The following is a 20,037-nucleotide window of genomic DNA, read 5'->3' as shown; positions in this document are numbered from 1 at the left end:
CTTCAGAATTTGAAAGAGAGTATTCCAGTTAACGTTGTCAAAATCTTTCTCTAAGTCTACAAATGCTAGAAACATAGGTTTGCCTTTTCTTAATCTTTCTTCTAAGATAAGTCGTAAGGTTAGTATTGCCTCACGTGTTCCAACATTTCTACGGAATCCAAACTGATCTTCCCCGAGGTCCGCTTCTACCAGTTTTTCCATTCGTCTGTAAAGAATTCGTGTTAGTATTTTGCAGCTGTGACTTATTAAACTGATAGTTTGGTAATTTTCGCATCTGTCAACAGCTGCTTTCTTTGGGATTGGAATTATTATATTCTTCTTGAAGTCTGTGGGTATTTCGCCTGTCTCATACATCTTGCTCACCAGATGGTAGAGTTTAGTCATGACTGGCTCTCCCAAGGCCATCAGTAGTTCTAATGGAATGTTGTCTACTCCCGGGGCCTTGTTTCGACTCAGGTCTTTCAGTGCTCTGTCAAACTCTTCACGCAGTATCTTATCTCCCATTTCGTCTTCATCTACATCCTCTTCCATTTCCATAGTATTGTCCTCAAGTACATCGCCCTTGTATAAACCCTCTATATACTCCTTCCACCTTTCTGCCTTCCCTTCTTTGCTTAGAACTGGGTTGCCATCTGAGCTCTTGATATTCATACAAGTGGTTCTCTTCTCTCCAAAGGTCTCTTTAATTTTCCTGTAGGCAGTATCTATCTTACCCCTAGTGAGACAAGCCTCTACATCCTTACATTTGTCCTCTAGCCATCCCTGCTTAGCCATTTTGCACTTCCTGTCGATCTCATTTTTGAGACGTTTGTATTCCTTTTTGCCTGCTTCATTTACTGCATTTTTATATTTTCTCCTTTCATCAATTAAATTCAATATTTCTTCTGTTACCCAAGGATTTCTATTAGCCCTCGTCTTTTTACCTACTTGATCCTCTGCTGCCTTCACTACTTCATCCCTCTGAGCTACCCATTCTTCTTCTACTGTATTTCTTTCACCCATTCCTGTCAATTGTTCCCTTGTGCTCTCCCTGAAACTCTCTACAACCTCTGGTTTTTTCAGTTTATCCAGGTCCCATCTCCTTTAATTCCCACCTTTTTGCAGTTTCTTCAGTTTTAATCTACAGTTCATAACCAATAGATTGTGGTCAGAGTCCACATCTGCCCCTGGAAATGTCTTACAATTTAAAACCTGGTTCCTAAATCTCTGTCTTACCATTATATAATATATCTGATACCTTTTAGTATCTCCAGGATTCTCCCAGGTATACAACCTTCTTTTATGATTCTTGAACCAAGTGTTAGCTGTGATTAAGTTATGCTCTGTGCAAAATTCTACAAGGCGGCTTCCTCTTTCATTTCTTCCCCCCAATCCATATTCACCTACTATGTTTCCTTCTCTCCCTTTTCCTACTGACGAATTACAGTCACCCATGACTATTAAATTTTCATCTCCCTTCACTACCTGAATAATTTCTTTTATCTCGTCATACATTTCATCAATTTCTTCATCATCTGCTGAGCTAGTTGGCATATAAACTTGTACTACTGTAGTAGGCATGGGCTTTGTGTCTTATCTTGGCCACAATAATGCGTTCACTATGTTGTTTGTAGTAGCTAACCCGCACTCCTATTTTTTTATTCATTATTAAACCTACTCCTGCATTACCCCTATTTGATTTTGTATTTATAAATCTGTGATCACCTGACCAAAAGTCTTGTTCCTCCTGCCACCGAACTTCACTAATTCAGGTGGAAGATCTGTATCACTATGATTTGTGCAAGTTTTCAGTTTATAGATATAGATAGGTGGAAGATCTGTATCTATAAACTGAAAACTTGCACAAATCATAGTGATGCTCAAGAAAGGATGTAGGAGGAATCCAATGAATTACAGCCCCATATCACTGATGTCAATTTGCAGTAGGATTTTGGAACATAAACTGTGTTCGAAAATTGTGAGTTTTCTTCATGAAAGTGATCTATTGATACATAGTCAGCACGAGTTCAGAAAATATTGTTCTTGTGAAACGCAACTAACCCTTTATTCTCATGGAATAATGAATGCTATTGACAAGGTATTTCAAATTGATTCCATATTTCTAGATTTCTAAGAGGCTTTTGAAACCATTTCTCACAAGCAGGTTCTATTAAATTGTGTACCTTTTGGAGTATCGTCTCAGTTGTGTGAATGGATTCATGATTTGCTATCAGAAAGGTCAAAGTTCATAGCAAAAGTCATCAGGTAAAATGGAAGTGATATCTGACATTTTCCAAGGAAGTGTTAATAGGCCATCTGGTGCTTCCAATCTGTATAAATGGATTAGGAGACAATCTGAGGAGCCAATGTAGATTGTTTGCAGATGATGCTGTCATCTTTCTACTAAAGCCATCAGAAATTCAAAACTAGTTACAAAATGGTATAGGTAATATACATTTATTGTGCTAGAAGTAGCAATTCATGCTAAATAATGAAAAAAATGAGGCCGTCCACATGAATACTGAAAGAAATTCCTTAAAGTTCAGTTACATGTTAAATTACACAAATTTAAAGGCTAACCATTCAACTAAGTACCTATGAATTACAATTACGAACAACTTAAATTGGAACAATCACACTAAAAATGTGGGGAAGGGAAACCAGAAACTGCAATTTTATTGGCAGAACACTTAGAAGGTGCAACATGTCTGCTAAAGAGACTGCTTGTGCTGCGCTTTGGAATGTAACTTTGCTGTTCTGTGGCTGAACTAAGCCCAGGAGACATGTTGCCATCAAAGAAATCTGACACCCTGATACTATCCTGGACACTTTTTGCCTTAATTATCTTTTTATAAGGTCACTGTTCGTGAATTGTTTTGATGCAGTGGATTTTCTATGCAGTGCCATCAACTCTTGCCATGTGACTTCTTCTCTATATGCAGATGATTGAGGCCTGTAAGAGAGCATTGAAGTATTTGAGCTACTAAATGATGTAAATGTCTTTCAATAACTCTTCTTTTCTTTATTGCTCTGATCTAACAACAACAACAACAACATAGGGTGAACAGATCTCTTACTAGTCAGTACATCAGAACATTGTCTCCGAACAGGCTCTTAGAACAGAATAGAATGGCATTTTCCTTAAGCTTTTTTCATCTGTTTTTCGAGGTGTTGTCATTTTTGGCAGCACTCTTGTTCCCTGCCTTCTAAAACACTGCAAAGTCGCAACACCGAAGCATAAGTGTCCCTTTCACAGCAGGTGGAGATGCTTAATCAGCATTGTGCCTTGGTGACATTCTGTGTTCGTGCATCTCAGTCCGACTCTTTACATCCACCGAACCAATGCACACACAATAGAAAGTTCTTTACATACTAACAACCTAAACAATGTTTTCATGAGAACATCTTGCATCTGATTGTGAGAAAGTGGTGGAACAGGTTCCTCTGGATGAACAACTTGTTTTACCAAAGTTTCTTGCAGTAAGATGAAAGATGTCTTGTGAAACAAAGTTCTTAACTAATTGCAATCTTTTATGACCTTTAACTTTTTGTTAAATTGTTGTTGTTATGAAAGTTAAGGTCTCTCACACAATAAAATAAAATTGTGATCATATCTCTTGTCACATTTATATCGATTTTTGATTATTTTGGTTTTTACAGTATTAAACATCATATTAGGCAGTTTTGTGTTAGATAGGTATTATTACCTAATGCAACTTACTTGAGAAGAAGGTATCATTCTTTTAAATATATTCATTTCTTTCTTTAGATTATTTGTTTAAATTGCTTGTGAATATCTGCTTCATCATTACCCTCTTTTGTACATCAAGAATACCCACGAGACAATGGTCCTGTTGTACCAGGCTTGATCATTATCTCATTACTTCTACTCAAGGGTGATTGTTTTTTACTATTTTGAAATTGTCATCTATAACAGCACACAATTCTCAATTTTTTTGAGATAGGAATGTTTTAAGTCTTTATTTATGATAAAGAATTGCATGCTGATGTTTCACTCTATGCTACTTTCCATGACTTCGTATCTCATATTTGTGGTAAATCAGCACGTAAAGAAATGAAAATTCAAAGTATCAGTCATTGCCCAAGTAAATCTATTATACTTTAAGTAGTCTGGAAAACACTTTGATAGCATGACTAACAATCACTCAGACAAGTATTAAAACTAATCACTGAGGTAATAAACATAACTAAATATAATTGCAAACTTGTAGCAAATAAATAAAGTTTGTACCATTTTGTACCAAGCCATGTAAGAGACATCACATCCCTAATGATCAGTGATGTCACTAGATTAATTACTACCACCTCCTCCCATGTTGGGAGAATAATCCTTTAAGTCTATAAATGTTGGATGCCTGAACCAGCACATGGATCGCTACTAATAAACTTTTATCCTTCAACTGATAATTGACATAACATGTTGTGTAAAGCACATTCATAGCTTAATACTCTATTCAAATATTCCTTAATGTTCATATACTCATTCGATTAGTGCTTATAAGCAATACACATCTTAGCATCTGCACTAGTCATCAAACTTCCCTGACACAAACAGCAAGAAGCGCGTAATTCTTCCTCTGAATATTCATTATTATTTATGTAATTTTCTTAAATAGGCCTAGAGTCATTGTATACTGAAGAATACTCACCAGGACAAATAAATTCTGTCTTCAGTGCAACTTGAAATTGACTTAATAATATCTTAAAATTATTTCTGCATTTAGATTTCCAGTTTACTGCTTCCTGTTGTAAATGTTTAACAATAAAATTAATTTTCAAGATGTCTGCCCAACCTTTGGATAACACTTTGTTAAATTGCTTCAGAAATACCACTGGGTGTAAGATAGCCATTTAGTTTGAACTGTAGAAATTAGGTCTGGTATTTGACAATATCACCCAAAGAATTGGTGACAGTGCTTGCAGAATCAACATTCTTTTGTATTTGTGATTCAACTAGTGTCTGCAGGTGCTCGTTCAAACTAGTTGAAGCATTTGTATCACTGGTTACTTCGACCACTTCTGTACTATATTCTAACACATCTGCTTGATTTTGTGTGTTTGAGATTTGACTTTTCATGTTTTTGAACTCCCTAGTTGGTAGTTTCTATATGTGTTTCATTTTGCTCTATACCTCCTTAAACTGTTCTACAACTTCCTACCTGACAAAATCACATTGTTTTTCTATTTCAGGCTGTAACTCCTTAGGTAATTTTACTAAGGTAGCACCTATTTGAAATTGAAGAATCTACTTTTGTTACTAACTCCTCCCCTTTCGTTTTTAAATTTGTAATACTAGTTGACAACATTTCTTTATTGGCTTCCATACTAACAGACAACTCTTGTTTAGTGGCTTTAACACTTTTGACAGTTTGTTCAATTTTTTTAGTGCTTCTGACAGACTGCTATGCTATGCTATGGTAGCTATGCAATAACAACACAATATGTTCTCACAAGACCATGGGAACCTGTGCTTATGTTTTGATATCAACACAAAGAATCAGTAATACATATACTTACACCACTTCAGAAACAGATCACTACAAAACAAAATTTTAGCTTGGGCTGATTACAGCTCATCTAATCAGGCACACAGCTAGATGCACTGCTCAGCTGTGTTGTTTGTGGGTAAAGTGACATCGTGATGAGCTACTTTGCAATTATCATGCAGCCAACTGACTGGTCGGTGCACTGAGAAGTGATGCAGCACTGCTGTTGCATTGGTCAGTGCAGAGACGCTCCCGGAGATCGCTGCTCCACTCATAGCCTTGAAATCGGCACTTGAATTCTTCCATATCATTTATGTACTGCTCCTTGACTCGTGTGCCAGAAGTTTTCAGTCAAGCACTCAACTATGTCTTACTTTTCGCCTTCTTGTTATGGTCAATTATTTCCTTATATTTAGTTTTGTACAGCAATTCAACTTTTTTTGGTTTGCACCAAGTGGAAATTATTTCTTCTTTTAATTACTTTGGGCAGCACTAAAGTGTGTGCTCACCTGTGTAGCCCTCACTGTTTACCTCAGTTGCTCTAGGCAGTGTCATATTTTCTTCCACCACTTTCCAAAATGCTTCCTATTTTTGATAAAACACTCTTCTCTTCATCCCCTTATCCCCATCCTCACTTAGGGTGCCAAAATGGAATGTTAACTTCACTGTTCTACAGGTGGGCTAAGGCAAGGAGATGTTTTGCCTTCAAAATGATCTCTCACTCTGATGCTATCCTGGATACTTTTTACCATAATTGTCTTCTTATATGGTCGCCTTTGTTGAATTTTCTTGATGCAGTGGACCTGATATGCAGTGCCACCAACTCTTGCCATGCAGCTGCTTCTCTGTCTGCAGAGGGTTGAGGGATGGAAGAGAGCTTCAAAGTGTTTGAGCTACTAAATGACATAAACATCTTTCAGTAAGTCTTCTATACTTTGTTGCTCTGATATAACGGTTAAAACATAGAGTGGACAGGTCTCGTAGTAGGCAGTACACCAGGTCATCATCTCCAAACAGCCTCTTCGAATAGAACAGAATAGAATGGCATTTCCTTAAATTCTTTCAACTATTTTTCTGGGTGTTGTCATTGTTGACAGTACGTCTTGTTCTCTGCCTTCTAAAATACCACCTAGCTGCGACACCAAAGCGTAAGCGACACCTTCACAGCAGATGTATGTTCTATGCTTACATGTCTCGCTCAGACTCTTTATGTCCATTAAACCAGCATGTGCACAGTCTAAAGTTATCTACATGCTACCTACCTAAACAGTGTTTTACTAGAACATCTTTCCTCTGATTGTGAAGAAGAGGTGGAACATGTTTTTCTGGATGAACAATGTGTTTCACCACAGCTTTTCTGTCCTCTGCTAGAGTATTGCTGTGTGATATGAGGTCCTTATAGTGCATGCAAAATGCCATGGCTGCTAGATCTGTAGTCGGCTGGGGAAGTGTGGGGAGAGTGGCTGTGGTGGGGAGGTTGCTCCGAGCACTGTAGGTGAAATGTCGAACACTCGAGAAGTGCCCATTCTAAGCTGAAGCCTATCTTACATTTTTTTGTAAATATTAAATGGGTCCTCTCCATGCCCACACTTACATGATGACCATTCAGGAAGATCTACTGTCACCTCTGCTTTCGTTAGTATCTAAAAAGAATTCTGCCAAAATTTATTTTTGCCTGTCTTGTTAACCATTGGTCACTTTCAGAGAAACATCATGAGTGGTGAATTTTGAGTAAAACCTGCACATTTCTCTGGTTGTCATGTCAAAATTTGCTTCTTTTGCCAAAACACAGCATAGTTTACACTGTCTCACCACACTAACATGTTGTGCAGACACAGTTACAAGAGAATTCTGAAACAGTGGTTTATTAAGTTTATTAAGTGAGGAACTGAGGAAAAGTAAAGTCTAGTAGCTTTTGAAAAAGCAAGTCCTTGGTACAAAAAAAGCATGTAATGTCTTCACATATGTTGTACCAAAACCCATAGCATTTTTTGTTTCACCAACTATTAATAGCCCTTAAAAATTACATTCTTTCACCGAAAAAGTCTGTAGTTTTTGAAATAACACGATAGATAATAAAGTTTTACTTAATAACAATATGGTAAAATACTCTCCTCCTTGTGTGCTAACATTTGTCAAAATCTCATTTTGACATCTGAAACTATTTATGAAATATGAGGAATGTTGTGGATATTTCATTGTGTCTTTGTCACTGGCATGGTGCGATTGCAAATGAGTGTGCTACATCAGATCAGTTTTCTCAAGACTGGTGACAGATAGATACCTGTACCCAAGTCTAAAGAAAAATTCAATATGTTAGCTAAGTTTCATATACAACAACATATTATGTAGTACGCACCAAACGCAAAATCATAGCGACCTCTATTTTTCATTATACACTTTTCCAAATTTCGCACATTGTCTTACTTTCACATAAATATCAGAATAACTGTGACCATTAACGAAGTGATGGTCACCTCATCATAAACCTGACATGTAAAGCTATAAGTAAAGCAAAAATGATTTTTTTAAATTTTATTTTATTTTATTTTTTACTGAATAGTTTCTGTAAAATCGTTTGAGAAAGATTGCAGGGTGCATGCCTCAATTCTGTCATCGCTGACTGGCCGAAAGATGGAAAAGCACTGATCGGTGTCCCCTTGCGAACAAATGAATGAACTCGCCCAGCACCTTGGACGAAAACTGGTCATTGTGCATCACTCACAATATTCTGTGTGTGTTGTAACAGACAAGATTGATGCAAGACAGCAAAAAAGTTCAAAGAAGAACAGCTTGTTTATGTCATTGTCAACATTTGTACAACCCTCTAGGAAACTTTTTACCCTTTGTTTATACTTATTGTGTTTATAGATGATTAGCCAGAACAACGTGTACTATTTCCAGTGCACTGCTGCACTTTGACCCACAATTAAAACTAACTTTAATACAAATTTTCGATCCATTTTTCGAAAGGTTGAAAACTGTTCAGCTTGTCACAATGCAAGTAACATTTTGGCAGCAAATATAAAGTAGCCATTTGGCATTTAGTGTCGAAGTACATAACAATGAGTATACCAGCAATGTCTACTGTATCCCTTGCAGTTGTGCCATTTCATACATTGGTCAGACCATCAGGACTATGGAGGACTGGTGTATGGAGCATAAGCATCACACACACACACACACACACACACACACACACACATACAATAACAACAGCCGGGCATATCTCCTAGTGCTGAACATCCCCTTGGTGCTGGTCATCATACGGAATATAATAGCATGGAGAGTCTAGCATGCACTTCAGACTATTGGGATAGTTTTATTAAGGAATCAGTTGATATTAAGTTAACAAGTGACCTTGATATTCCAGCCTGTTGATGCACAGATGGGCTTATAAATAAAGATAGAGATTTTTGATTAAATTCTACTCTTTCCCTGCTCAAACAACAGAGGGACAGAATTAATACCACTTCACCCGTGGGGTGAAATATGTTGTGTGTGCATAACATCCACATTGGATCTGCACTAATTCTTGCAGATAATTACGGTCACCGTTCTAAAAGTTCGCATGGTTCAGCTATTCTGTCAATAGTCATGTATGTTGGACTACTTCCTGCAGGGTGGTGCTGAAAGAAAATTCTTCACTACTCAGCAGTATTGAAATAATCAGTTTACTTCTTTCTTCATTGATTCTTCTATATTTGAGGAACTCAGGTCAAACAAACAACAGATCCATTTGACAGTAATCCTACATAATGACAATCATGTAACTCAATGTTCATTGAAGTATGTATACTATCAGAGGAAGTCAGCCGAAAAACAGTCTTCATATGTTCCGGCCTTTGACAATGTTGGTGACATTTTCACTTTGAGGAGCCTGAGCTGCTGGAGTTGGTGGTCATGTGCGCATAAGGTGTGCTTGCTTGTGTGTATGGTTGGTGTGCTTTTCTCTTTTCCTGATGAAGGCCGTGGGCGAAAGCTTTATGTAAGTGTCTTAATTGTGTCAGTCTGCAGCTTAATGTGTTTTCTGTATGGTAAGTAGCAATCTTTCGTTTCTTTCATTGCTTTCTCATAATTTACTAGTTTTCTCAACTGAATTTCCTTTGATACAGATGATGTAAGTTCATCACAATAGTTTTGTTTCTCATTGACTAGTGCAGTAGTTTGACAAATATAAATATTGGTTGTGCAGAACACATAGTTAGGCTGTAATAGTAGATTAGTAATTCTACATTTGCAATGTGAGACTGATAACATCATTATTACAGGTGAACTGACTTTATTGAGTGACAATACCCGAATAGATGTGGATGATTCTATTGCTGTCACCCCAAATGGCTTGTTGATTCTTTCTCTGAACAAAGGGACATATCAACAACTTGGACTTGAAGGAAGACTATCTTTCTTTCAGAGAGACTCTGATAGATACAGTAAGTTATATTAATATTTTTGTTATACATTCTTATCATTTCATTCAAGAACCTCTATTTGAAATCAATATGCATAATAATTCTTCAGGCACAATATCTTCATTACTCTACATTACACATTTGTCTTTGACAATGATCTGCAATTCTTCTGTAGCATTTGTTTCATCTACATGTGTCACAGCCTATAAATTTATCATACAAAACAAAAAGATTAATATTTTAATATTTTTCTTGCGATCATAGACGGAATACAACCCCTGACCATTTCCTAAATCTAACCTTTGATTCAATTAATTGGAATAAATCCTTAAAAATAGAGAAAATATCATATGCCTTTCAGAAGGAAGAATTATTTGATTTAAAAAGTGACTGCCAACTCTGATTAATTCTCACACGATAAAAGGTTTCAACTGATGTGTAGGCCAGTATATTTTCAGGTTATTTTCAGTCTCCTATTTATTTTCATGTGTACAAAAATAAATATCTGCCAGTTGTAAATACAGATCAGTGTTTAGATTTAGTGAATTTCAAATGCACACAATGAGTGAGGGGCTGTGAGTGATTGATGTATTTCACAGACGCACTCATTTTGAGTTGAGAGTTTTTTGTTACTTTGCAAAAGTTTGTAGGGAAACAGAATGTAGACTTATGACAAATAAGGTAGGTTTGTGTAAATAGGTTGCATAATTGTTAACAAAAATGCTGACAAAGGATTGCACAGGACAGAGATTGACACTGTGCCTGTACATATTTTTAGTCACTGAAGTAAGTGGAAGATGATTATTTGAATTGTGATTTGTCATTAGTGACGGAAACATGGTAATTTGTGTGACTTTCTTGAGTGTGGACATTTCATATTTTCACAATTTACAGTTCACTAAAGATTTAAAAACAACTCAAGGAGATGTATCGCAAAGGGAAAAATGAAGTGAGCTGTATTCTGAGCTTAAAGAGATGTGATTTTGTGAAACTCTTCCAGAATTACAATGCATTGTGCAGAACAATTGGAATGCTGGAATCAGGATTTCCCCCCCACCCCACCCCCACCCCCCACCCCTCCCCGTGATTATTATGGGTTCACATATGCTGTTTGCTGAATCGAAAAAACTAAAAAGAAATCCAGTGCGGAACTTCAGTTCACCATATATTTCTAATCTCAGTTATAATGATTATCACCTGTACTTGCAGCTTAAGAACTGGCTTGCAATTGAAGGATTTAAGAAAACTTAGTTATCAAAAACTTTTGTCACAAAACTATATCAGTTTCACATAGCTGGATTTTTATATTTAATGTCAGATGAAACTTTTTTGATTAAATCAGAAACACTTTTAATGTTGGGTGTGAGACACTGATGGATTTCATGGTCTCATTAGCTTTTCCTTTATGTTTGAAATGAGACTCATGTTATTTCTTCCCATGCTCAATAAATTATAATTTTAATTTATCATGTTATAAGCCTGAGAATTTTGCTAGTTGCCCTAATAACCGTTTCATCCAGCTTGTACTGAATTTATATAGTAAATTGAAGTACAGTCTACCCACACATCTAGACAGAAAGGGAAATTACAAATCCAATGGTTGATTGCGTGCACATTAAAAGACTTGGAAAACTTAATATACAAATTTCCCTTATGAAATAAAACTTTTTGGGGAATCAGGAACAACTTAATTATTACTGAAATATAGGATCATTATACAGTAAGATCAGAATGGTTTTGATACCCACAGATCATATTATTAGAAAAGTCCCAAGATGGCATTGACAGTTAATCAGAGTAGAAATCTGGTCACTTTGCAAGTGGATCTACAAGGCAGCTGTGATTGCCAAAAATACTCATGCATAGGCCGTTTTGTGGACCAATTGCCTTCACCACAATGTTTCAAGTTTGATATGAGTTTCTGCATATGCTATTCTTTGCATCCAAATTCACTCTCATGGTCAGTCTACATCTCCCCCCTTTCTTTGAGTAGTTTCCCACACTTTTTACCAATCAGAACTCCTTTTTTATTATTTTTTGTTGCTTATGAATTCATAATTCTGTGGAGGATAGGCAGTTACTACAAAAAATCTGGCATTGTGGATTGGCGTATTTCTACTCTGTTTTAGGCTGCCTCACTAGAAAAAGGGGAGACATTGGTTGAGAATGAGAGTAAATGAGATTCCATTGCAAAGTGTTATGTGCAGCACTCTTACCAAAGTAGTATTGACATGTGCAGTACATTCAGCTTACGGAGTAAACTGCATACACATCTAATGTTGACAATTGTGATAGCTGTGTGTATCCTCTTGTGACATGACCGGATACTTTCGTACTCTGTACACATCTGATATGGTGATGGAGATCAGAACATGTTGTTAGCTGAGTAGGTGGCAGACTTTCATGCCAATCTTCATGAACAATAAAAAAACGAATTAGATGATATGAGAGAATGCATATGAGTGCTGGAGAGCATGTCAGGGTTAGTTTTATTATGTAGGTGGTGTGCCTCCATCAGTAAAAATAGTATGTGTAGACAACCTGACAGGAACGGCTGCGCCAATTTAGGTTGGCTATTCCGAACTGATACCACTTAAGCACAGTGAGGCAAGATGGTCTTCCCCTGAACCAACATTGATTTGAAGCAAGTTTGGATCAAACAGCTCTTTTCTTTTTCCCCATCTGTCCATGCTATATGCTATCTTGAGACCTTTATAGTTATATGCTTGGTGGGTCTCAGATATATTCTGACCTTATCATCTGTTAGTCCTATACTCCAGCAACATACCAGTTGGTTCAGACTCTAGAGAAAAATTGATTTTATTAGGGAAATTTGCTTACTGGTATTAAGTTTTCCAAATCATTTGTAACTGGCCAGTGATTGCAGTCATTGGATTTGTAATGTACCCTTCTGTCTAAATCAGTAACTGAATTTTATATCAGTTGAATAATTCAGTACTCTTTCTTTGTAAAGGTTGGATAAAATGGTTGCTAGGGTCTGTCCACATATGTGGGAAACATCTAGGAAAAGTCTCAGATTTATAACGTGATCAGAAAGACTACAAATCTGCAAGTAAATAATTAGTTTTTCGTACAATGTTCTGCTGGGAAACCTTTTATATCTCTTGATGACATATAATTCTGTTTGTAGATGTCAGAACCACACTTTTCTCCAAGGAGTAATACTTATAATGTGATTCCACCACATTCCAATGAAGTTTTTGATGTTTGTGGTATTAATTTGATGCAGCTGTGCTACCTGAGGACAGTACAGAGCATTTTTGTTGATAGCTTATTTCAAATAAACTAGCCACTGCTACCTTACCAAACTTTACATGAGCTTACCAAAATTTATTTTAAGTCTTACTTTATCAAAAATAGATATACAGGCCTGACTGACTTCAATACAAGTGATCATGGTTTACACATATTAATCTAAATATTAAAAACAGTTCATACTTTCTAACGTGTGTTAGCTGAAATATTAGGCCTTATTGTGATTCTTTTGTATTAATTTATTTGAAATTTCTACATAATTTATCCTCCGTGACACTCAGCTGACTCTCTTACTAAACAGTTCATAAATAAATACTAGAACGGGAAGAATATTATATTTTTCTAGAGGCCATATAAATTGAGATGCCCATATTAATAAAGACTTCCATTTAATTTGTGTATCAAAGATAGCAGTTTAATGGATTGTTGATAGCTTATTTCAAATAAACTAGCCACTGCTACCTTACCAAACTTCACATGAGCTTGTCTTGTAAAAACCTCATCTAAGTAGGATATCAATTGTACATATTATATGTAACAACTTAGTGATTTGGATGTCCTAGTATGCCTCAACCCCCCTCACTCCTGCTACAACCAAATCCCCCCCCCCCCTTACACACACACACACACACACACACACACACACACACACACACACACACACACACAAAGAAAAAAAAATCAACCAGTTACCAACTGCAGCGACCTCTGCTCAAAAATGGATGATGTGTTTTGTAAACTCAACTTCAACAATAAAAGTGTCAAACACTAGATAAGATGAAATTATTACTAATTTATGAAGAAGTGCAATATGAAGGAAATTTTCTTAATTAAATCTGAATATAGTAGGTGATGTTGCAGTGCTTGTTGGTAATAACAAAAAGAAAATATTCCTGAAAGCAGCAAGCTTTCTTACTTCATCATTCAAATCACACCTTCTAACAAAAGCACATTTAATACCCATCGTAAACAGACTTCTCTAAAACTCAAAAGCATCCTATTCATATTCCTGAACCGTGCACTATGTATTTTACAGTCTGCTGTGTATCAAGAGATTCTTAAATCACCGAGCCCATCACGTCTCAAATTTCCAAATCTGTTGATATTCCAACCTGTACTTTCTCTTGTTTAACTCATAGCTCTCTTCTTTCCAACATCTGATATCCCTAGATTATATGTAACTGTGCAATAAACTACCTGAAGTACACAACACAGGTTTTCTTCCTTTGGTTGTCAGTCATTGTAGATCAACAGCAGGCTGCTATTACCTGCATCATCCGTACATAAAGTATGCTATTTCTGTATTTGAATGTTTTGTTATCAGTGGTGCCACTTCCATCTTTACAGCATCTTTTCTTTCAATTTTTTTCTGTCTTGGTACCCTTATAGAACTCTACCTCATTCACTTTGTGTGTTTCCAAAATGCGGGGACTGCTTGGAAAGAAACCTTCGCAGGGCTATAAATAAAGTATTGGAATAGTTCAAATAAATTTATTAGAAAGATCTTCAAACTATATCTTTGTATAACTTCTTTACAGAATCACCACTCAGATTTGAGCATATCTCATTTGTCTTAGCAAATTAACAAAGTAGCTCTGCATCAAATTCTGCAACTTTAACTTACAGTCGCCCATGACAGCACCTTTATGTTCTGTCATAGTCAAAGCTTTGCAGGCCAAGCCACTTTTTCATTTGTAGGAATAGGTGGAAATAACTTTGTACCAAGTGTGTGATGCATTGTGGATGTTGGTAAAAGTCACATTTAAACTGACACAATTCTTTTGCGTGTTAGATAGTTGTGTGGCCAAGCAATGTCATGCAATAAACACATCACCACTAGTTAACACACTGCATTGATAGTTTTGAATGATTCATCTCAGTTTTTTAATGTCTCTCAGTAGGCATCAGAATTGATAGTGCTTCCACATTACATAAGATCAAAAAACAAGATTCTTTTAGTGCCACCAAGAATAATATCCGTAAGCTATTGGCTTGATGTAGATTGGCTTGCGTATTTGTTTTGTTGTACAAGGATGTATGTACATGTTAATGCTATCCAAAGAACCAATAAAACTAATAGAAGAGAACCCACAGTTTCCCAAAAAACTGTGTACTGAAAAACAAATCATCTTAAAGTTGTTATGTACTAAAATTACTCCTAGTTTGAGAAAGAATATGATGCAGTTATTATAGGCTCCTCAATGTCACATATATTGGCAAACATACTGTCTAGACAAAATACTAGTCACCCCCTCAAATGTTCGCACTGATTGCTTCGGGACGACTGTAGATGTTATAGGACTGGTACCAGATGGACATATGACCACCTGCCACTGGTGCAATTCATGACAGTCAAGTGCTGTTTATGTGTCAGTTGGTTGTAATTAGTCCAGTAGATGGGCTGATGTGGAGACATGACAGAATGGCAGATAGGAGCCATCACGTTTGAATGTACCTGTGACCACACAATGAAGGAAGTTGTCCGATAAATTTTGTTGGTGTATCAAAGCGGATTGTCGAATAAGTGTAGAAGGAATGGAGTGCCACTTGCAGCCATGTAACTCTGCATAAGAACAATTTTTGTAAAATGATACTAACCTACAGGAATTGGAGCTGTGTGCCATGGCTTACCAGTGGCAGTCAGTTTCTGACCTAGTGGGAATTGCTGCTGTCAGTGAATGCACGTCCATCACAATCAGTTTCTGAGCTAATATTGCAAAAGCAACAGCATGCTATGGAATTTGGAATCGGGTACCTCACGAAAGGCAGTACTCAAAGTGCCATATAAAGCTGCTCAACTTCCAATGAGACAAACATCACAGAAACTGGACAGTAGCTGGCTCGGGGCATGCATACTCTGTTCAAAATTACTTTAGGATTGACAGCTACAAGGGAAGTAATGGTTGCGTGAAGGTGGTGCGGAAGGTGTGGCATGCATTTAGCCAACCCCACAACATGTGTGGCCAAAGGAGCCACTCCGACCACTACAACACTTTCTGTTTGCACTGTGCTGCACCTTCAGGAGGCATGCTGTCTTTTGGGATTGTTAATTGTCGCTGACATTTTGTTTTCATTTCTTAAAGTTATGAAACTAATATTGTATGTCTTATTACAATTGTTCTGTTTTCTGTGGTACTGAACAGTGTCAGAAGCAAGTTTCCCAAATGTTTTTCAGTGGAAATGTTCACTGTCGCTCTCTTGGGCAGAGGATTTCCATATGAGGTCAGTTAAGAGAGTCAGTTTGGGCATTACATGACTACACTGTCAGCAATTGTCCTTTATAATGCTCCTAACTATTCTGTTTTTGTTGACTAGACATCCACCTTAGCAAAGCAAAAAGAGATGTGCTGGAGCATTGAAGTAAGTGATACATTTAAAAAGGTGGAACATGTGGGACTAATATCTGTGAATAAACCATTGTTCCACATATAAGAAATAGGAAATCTGACAAAAACATATGGACATGCAGTCACTAGGCTGTCACAAAGCTCATCTCAGGATCTCAGTCTTTCAAGGAAATGACATAATCTTATATGTCGAAAGCTGTCGCGAAATTTTTTTATACAGGAAGAATACACTGAAAGAAGCAGTGTACCAAAATTTTAGCTGCTAAGACACACTTCAATTATGATGTGACTTACCAAATGAAAGTGCTGGCAGGTCGACAGACACACAAACATACACACAAAATTCTAGCTTTCGCAACCAACGGTTGCCTCGTCAGGAAAGAGGGAAGGAGAGGGAAAGATGAAAGGATGTGGGTTTTAAGGGAGAGAGTAAGGAGTCATTCCAATCCCGGGAGCGGAAAGACTTACCTTAGGGGGAAAAAAGGACAGGTATACATTCGCGCGCACACACACACACATATCCATCCACACACACACACAGACACGAGCAGACATTTGCCTTTACAAATGTCTACTCGTGTCTGTGTATGTGCGGATGGATATGTGTGTGTTCGCGAGTGTATACCTGTCCTTTTTTCCCCCAAGGTAAGTCTTTCCGCTCCCGGGATTGGAATGACTCCTTACCCTCTCCCTTAAAACCCACATCCTTTCATCTTTCCCTCTCCTTCCCTCATTCCTGACGAGGCAACCGTTGGTTGCGAAAGCTAGAATTTTGTGTGTATGTTTGTGTTTGTTTGTGTGTCTGTCGACCTGCCAGCACTTTCATTTGGTAAGTCACATCATCTTTGTTTTTAGATATATTTTTCCTATGTGGAATGTTTCCCTCTCTCTCTCTCTCTCTCTCTCTCTCTCTCTCTCTCTCTCTCTCTATATATATATATATATATATATATATATATATATATTAGGCATCTTGAGAAATTTACACCTCTACTGTAGCTGTAGCAGGCAGTGCATGTGCAACACAGCTGGTGCATAGCCTTGATTGATGGTGAACAGATATAAAGCACTAGCAAGATAACACAGCACAAAACAATTGTAATTTGTAAATTGAATTTCTGTTTACATTGATAGTTTCTCTGACACAGTTGTTCACTGTTGCTATTCACTCAAAAATTTGCAACTCATTTAATATCCATAATAGTTAAGTTGCAATTCGGGTACCCTCAGGTATTAACAATGGAGATATATACATACATTTGTTCGGTTACCGAACGAAAGTGCTGGCAGGTCGATAGACACACAAACACAACACAAACATACACACGAAATTCAAGGTTTTGCAACAAACTGTTGCTTCATCAGGAAAGAGGGAAGGAGAGGGAAAGACGAAAGGATGTGGGTTTTAAGGAAGAGGGTGAAGCAGACGTGATAACCGCTACACTACGGAAACGACGGACCCGAGGACTCCATCCTTGTTCACTCGCAGTTGCCTCAGCCTTTCTCCCGTCAGCAAATGCACACACGACAGTTCTTTTGTCAGCCTGGAACCCATCACAGCCGAGGGCTCAAGAAGTCTTAGGGGTGCTCGAGAGGGTGTCTGCCGTAGCACCCCTAACGAGATAGCGGTGTTTCACGCAGTCGTTATTGCAAGTCGTATCAGCAAATGCAATCACTTTCTTAGCAGCAGGCAGTGCGAGCCCACATCCTTTCGTCTTTCCCTCTCCTTCCCTCTTTCCTGATGAAGCAACAGTTTGTTGCGAAAGCTTGAATTTTATGTGTATGTTTGTGTTTGTTTGTGTGTCTATCGACATGCCAGCACTTTCGTTTGGTAAGTCACATCATCTTTGATTTTAGAGATATTTTTCCCACGTGGAATGTTTCCCTCTCTCTCTCTCTCTCTCTCTCTCTCTATATATATATATATATATATAATCTGCCCAAACTTTAAATATGTCTGCTTGTGTCTGTATATGTGTGGATGGATGTGTGTGTGTGTGTGTGCGAGTGTATACCTGTCCTTTTTTCCCCCTAAGGTAAGTCTTTCCGCTCCCGGGATTGGAATGACTCCTTACCCTCTCCCTTAAAACCCACATCCTTTAGTCTTTCCCTCTCCTTCCCTTTTTCCTGATGAGGCAACAGTTTGTTGCGAAAGCTGGAATTTTGTGTGTATATGTGTGTTTGTTTGTGTGTCTGTCGACCTGCCAGCACTTTCACTGGTAAGTCACATCATCTTTGTTTTTAGATATTTTTCCTACGTGGAATGTTTCCCTATATATATAACTTACCGCACGAAAGTGCTGGCAGGTCGATAGACACACAAACTTACACACGAAATTCAAGCTTTCGCAAAAAACTGTTGCTTCATCAGGAAAGAGGGAAGGAGAGGGAAAGGCGAAAGGATGTGGGTTTTAAGGGAGAGGGTAAGGAGTCATTCCAATCCCGGGAGCGGAAAGACTTACCTTGGGGGGAAAAAAGGACAGGTACACACACACACACACACACACACACACACACACACACACACACACACACACATATCCATCCGCACATACACAGACACAAGCAGACATTTGTAAAGGCAAAGAGTTTGGGCAGAGATGTCAGTTGAGGTGGAAGTAGAGGCAAAGATGTTGTTGAAAGACAGGTGAGGTATGAGCGGCGGCAAATTGAAATTAGCGGAGATTGAGGCCTGGCGGATAACGAGAAAAGAGGATATACTGAAGGGCAAGTTCCCATCTCCGGAGTTCTGACAGGTTGGTGTTAGTGGGAAGTATCCAGATAACCCGGACGGTGTAACACTGTGCCAAGATGTGCTGCCCGTGCACCAAGGCATGTTTAGCCACAGGGTGATCCTCATTAGGCCCGCATCTCGTGGTCGTGCGGTAGCGTTCTCGCTTCCCACGCCCGGGTTCCCGGGTTCGATTCCCGGCGGGGTCAGGGATTTTCTCTGCCTCGTGATGGCTGGGTGTTGTGTGCTGTCCTTAGGTTAGTTAGGTTTAAGTAGTTCTAAGTTCTAGGGGACTTATGACCACAGCAGTTGAGTCCCATAGTGCTCAGAGCCATTTGAACCATTTGATCCTCATTACCAACAAACACTGTCTGCCTGTGTCCATTCATGTGAATGGTCGTTCATACATAGAAAGCTTCACAGTGTAGGCAGGTCAGTTGGTAAATCACGTGGGTGCTTTCACACGTGGCTCTGCCTTTGATCGTGTACACCTTCCGGGTTACATACAGGACTGGAGTAGGTGGTGGTGGGAGGTTGCATGGGACAGGTTTTACACCGGGGGCGGTTACAAGGGTAGGAGCCAGAGGGTAGGGAAGGTGGTTTGGGGATTTCATAGGGATGAACTAAGAGGTTACGAAGGTTAGGTGGACGGAGGAAAGACACTCTTGGTGGAGTGGGGAGGATTTCATAAAGGATGGATCTCATTTCAGGGCAGGATTTGAGGAAGTCGTATCCCTGCTGGAGAGCCACATTCAGAGTCTGATCCAGTCCTGGAAAGTATCCTG

At 38.2% G+C, this 20,037-nt stretch overlaps 1 protein-coding gene across 5 annotated transcripts in view; it reads left to right on the top strand.

Annotated features, from left to right (window-relative positions):
* LOC126236337 (ribonuclease P protein subunit p40-like) overlaps window positions 1–20,037 on the top strand; it is a 262,934-nt gene that overhangs the window by 42,781 nt on the left and 200,116 nt on the right. For 4 of the 5 annotated variants that reach the window (XM_049945562.1, XM_049945560.1, XM_049945561.1 and 1 more), the window contains exon 3: window positions 9,758–9,919. The exons of the other annotated variant lie outside the window; for it this stretch is intronic. In XM_049945562.1, the coding sequence (XP_049801519.1) occupies window positions 9,758–9,919 (162 nt within the window). The remainder of the gene's footprint in view (window positions 1–9,757; window positions 9,920–20,037) is intronic. 5 annotated transcript variants of the gene reach the window in all.

Source organism: Schistocerca nitens, chromosome 2, assembly GCF_023898315.1.
Source record: "Schistocerca nitens isolate TAMUIC-IGC-003100 chromosome 2, iqSchNite1.1, whole genome shotgun sequence".
NCBI classification, from domain to species: Eukaryota; Metazoa; Arthropoda; class Insecta; order Orthoptera; family Acrididae; genus Schistocerca; species Schistocerca nitens.
The sequence above is the reverse complement of the archived record's forward strand: the minus strand, read 5'-3'. Positions and strand labels throughout refer to the sequence as shown.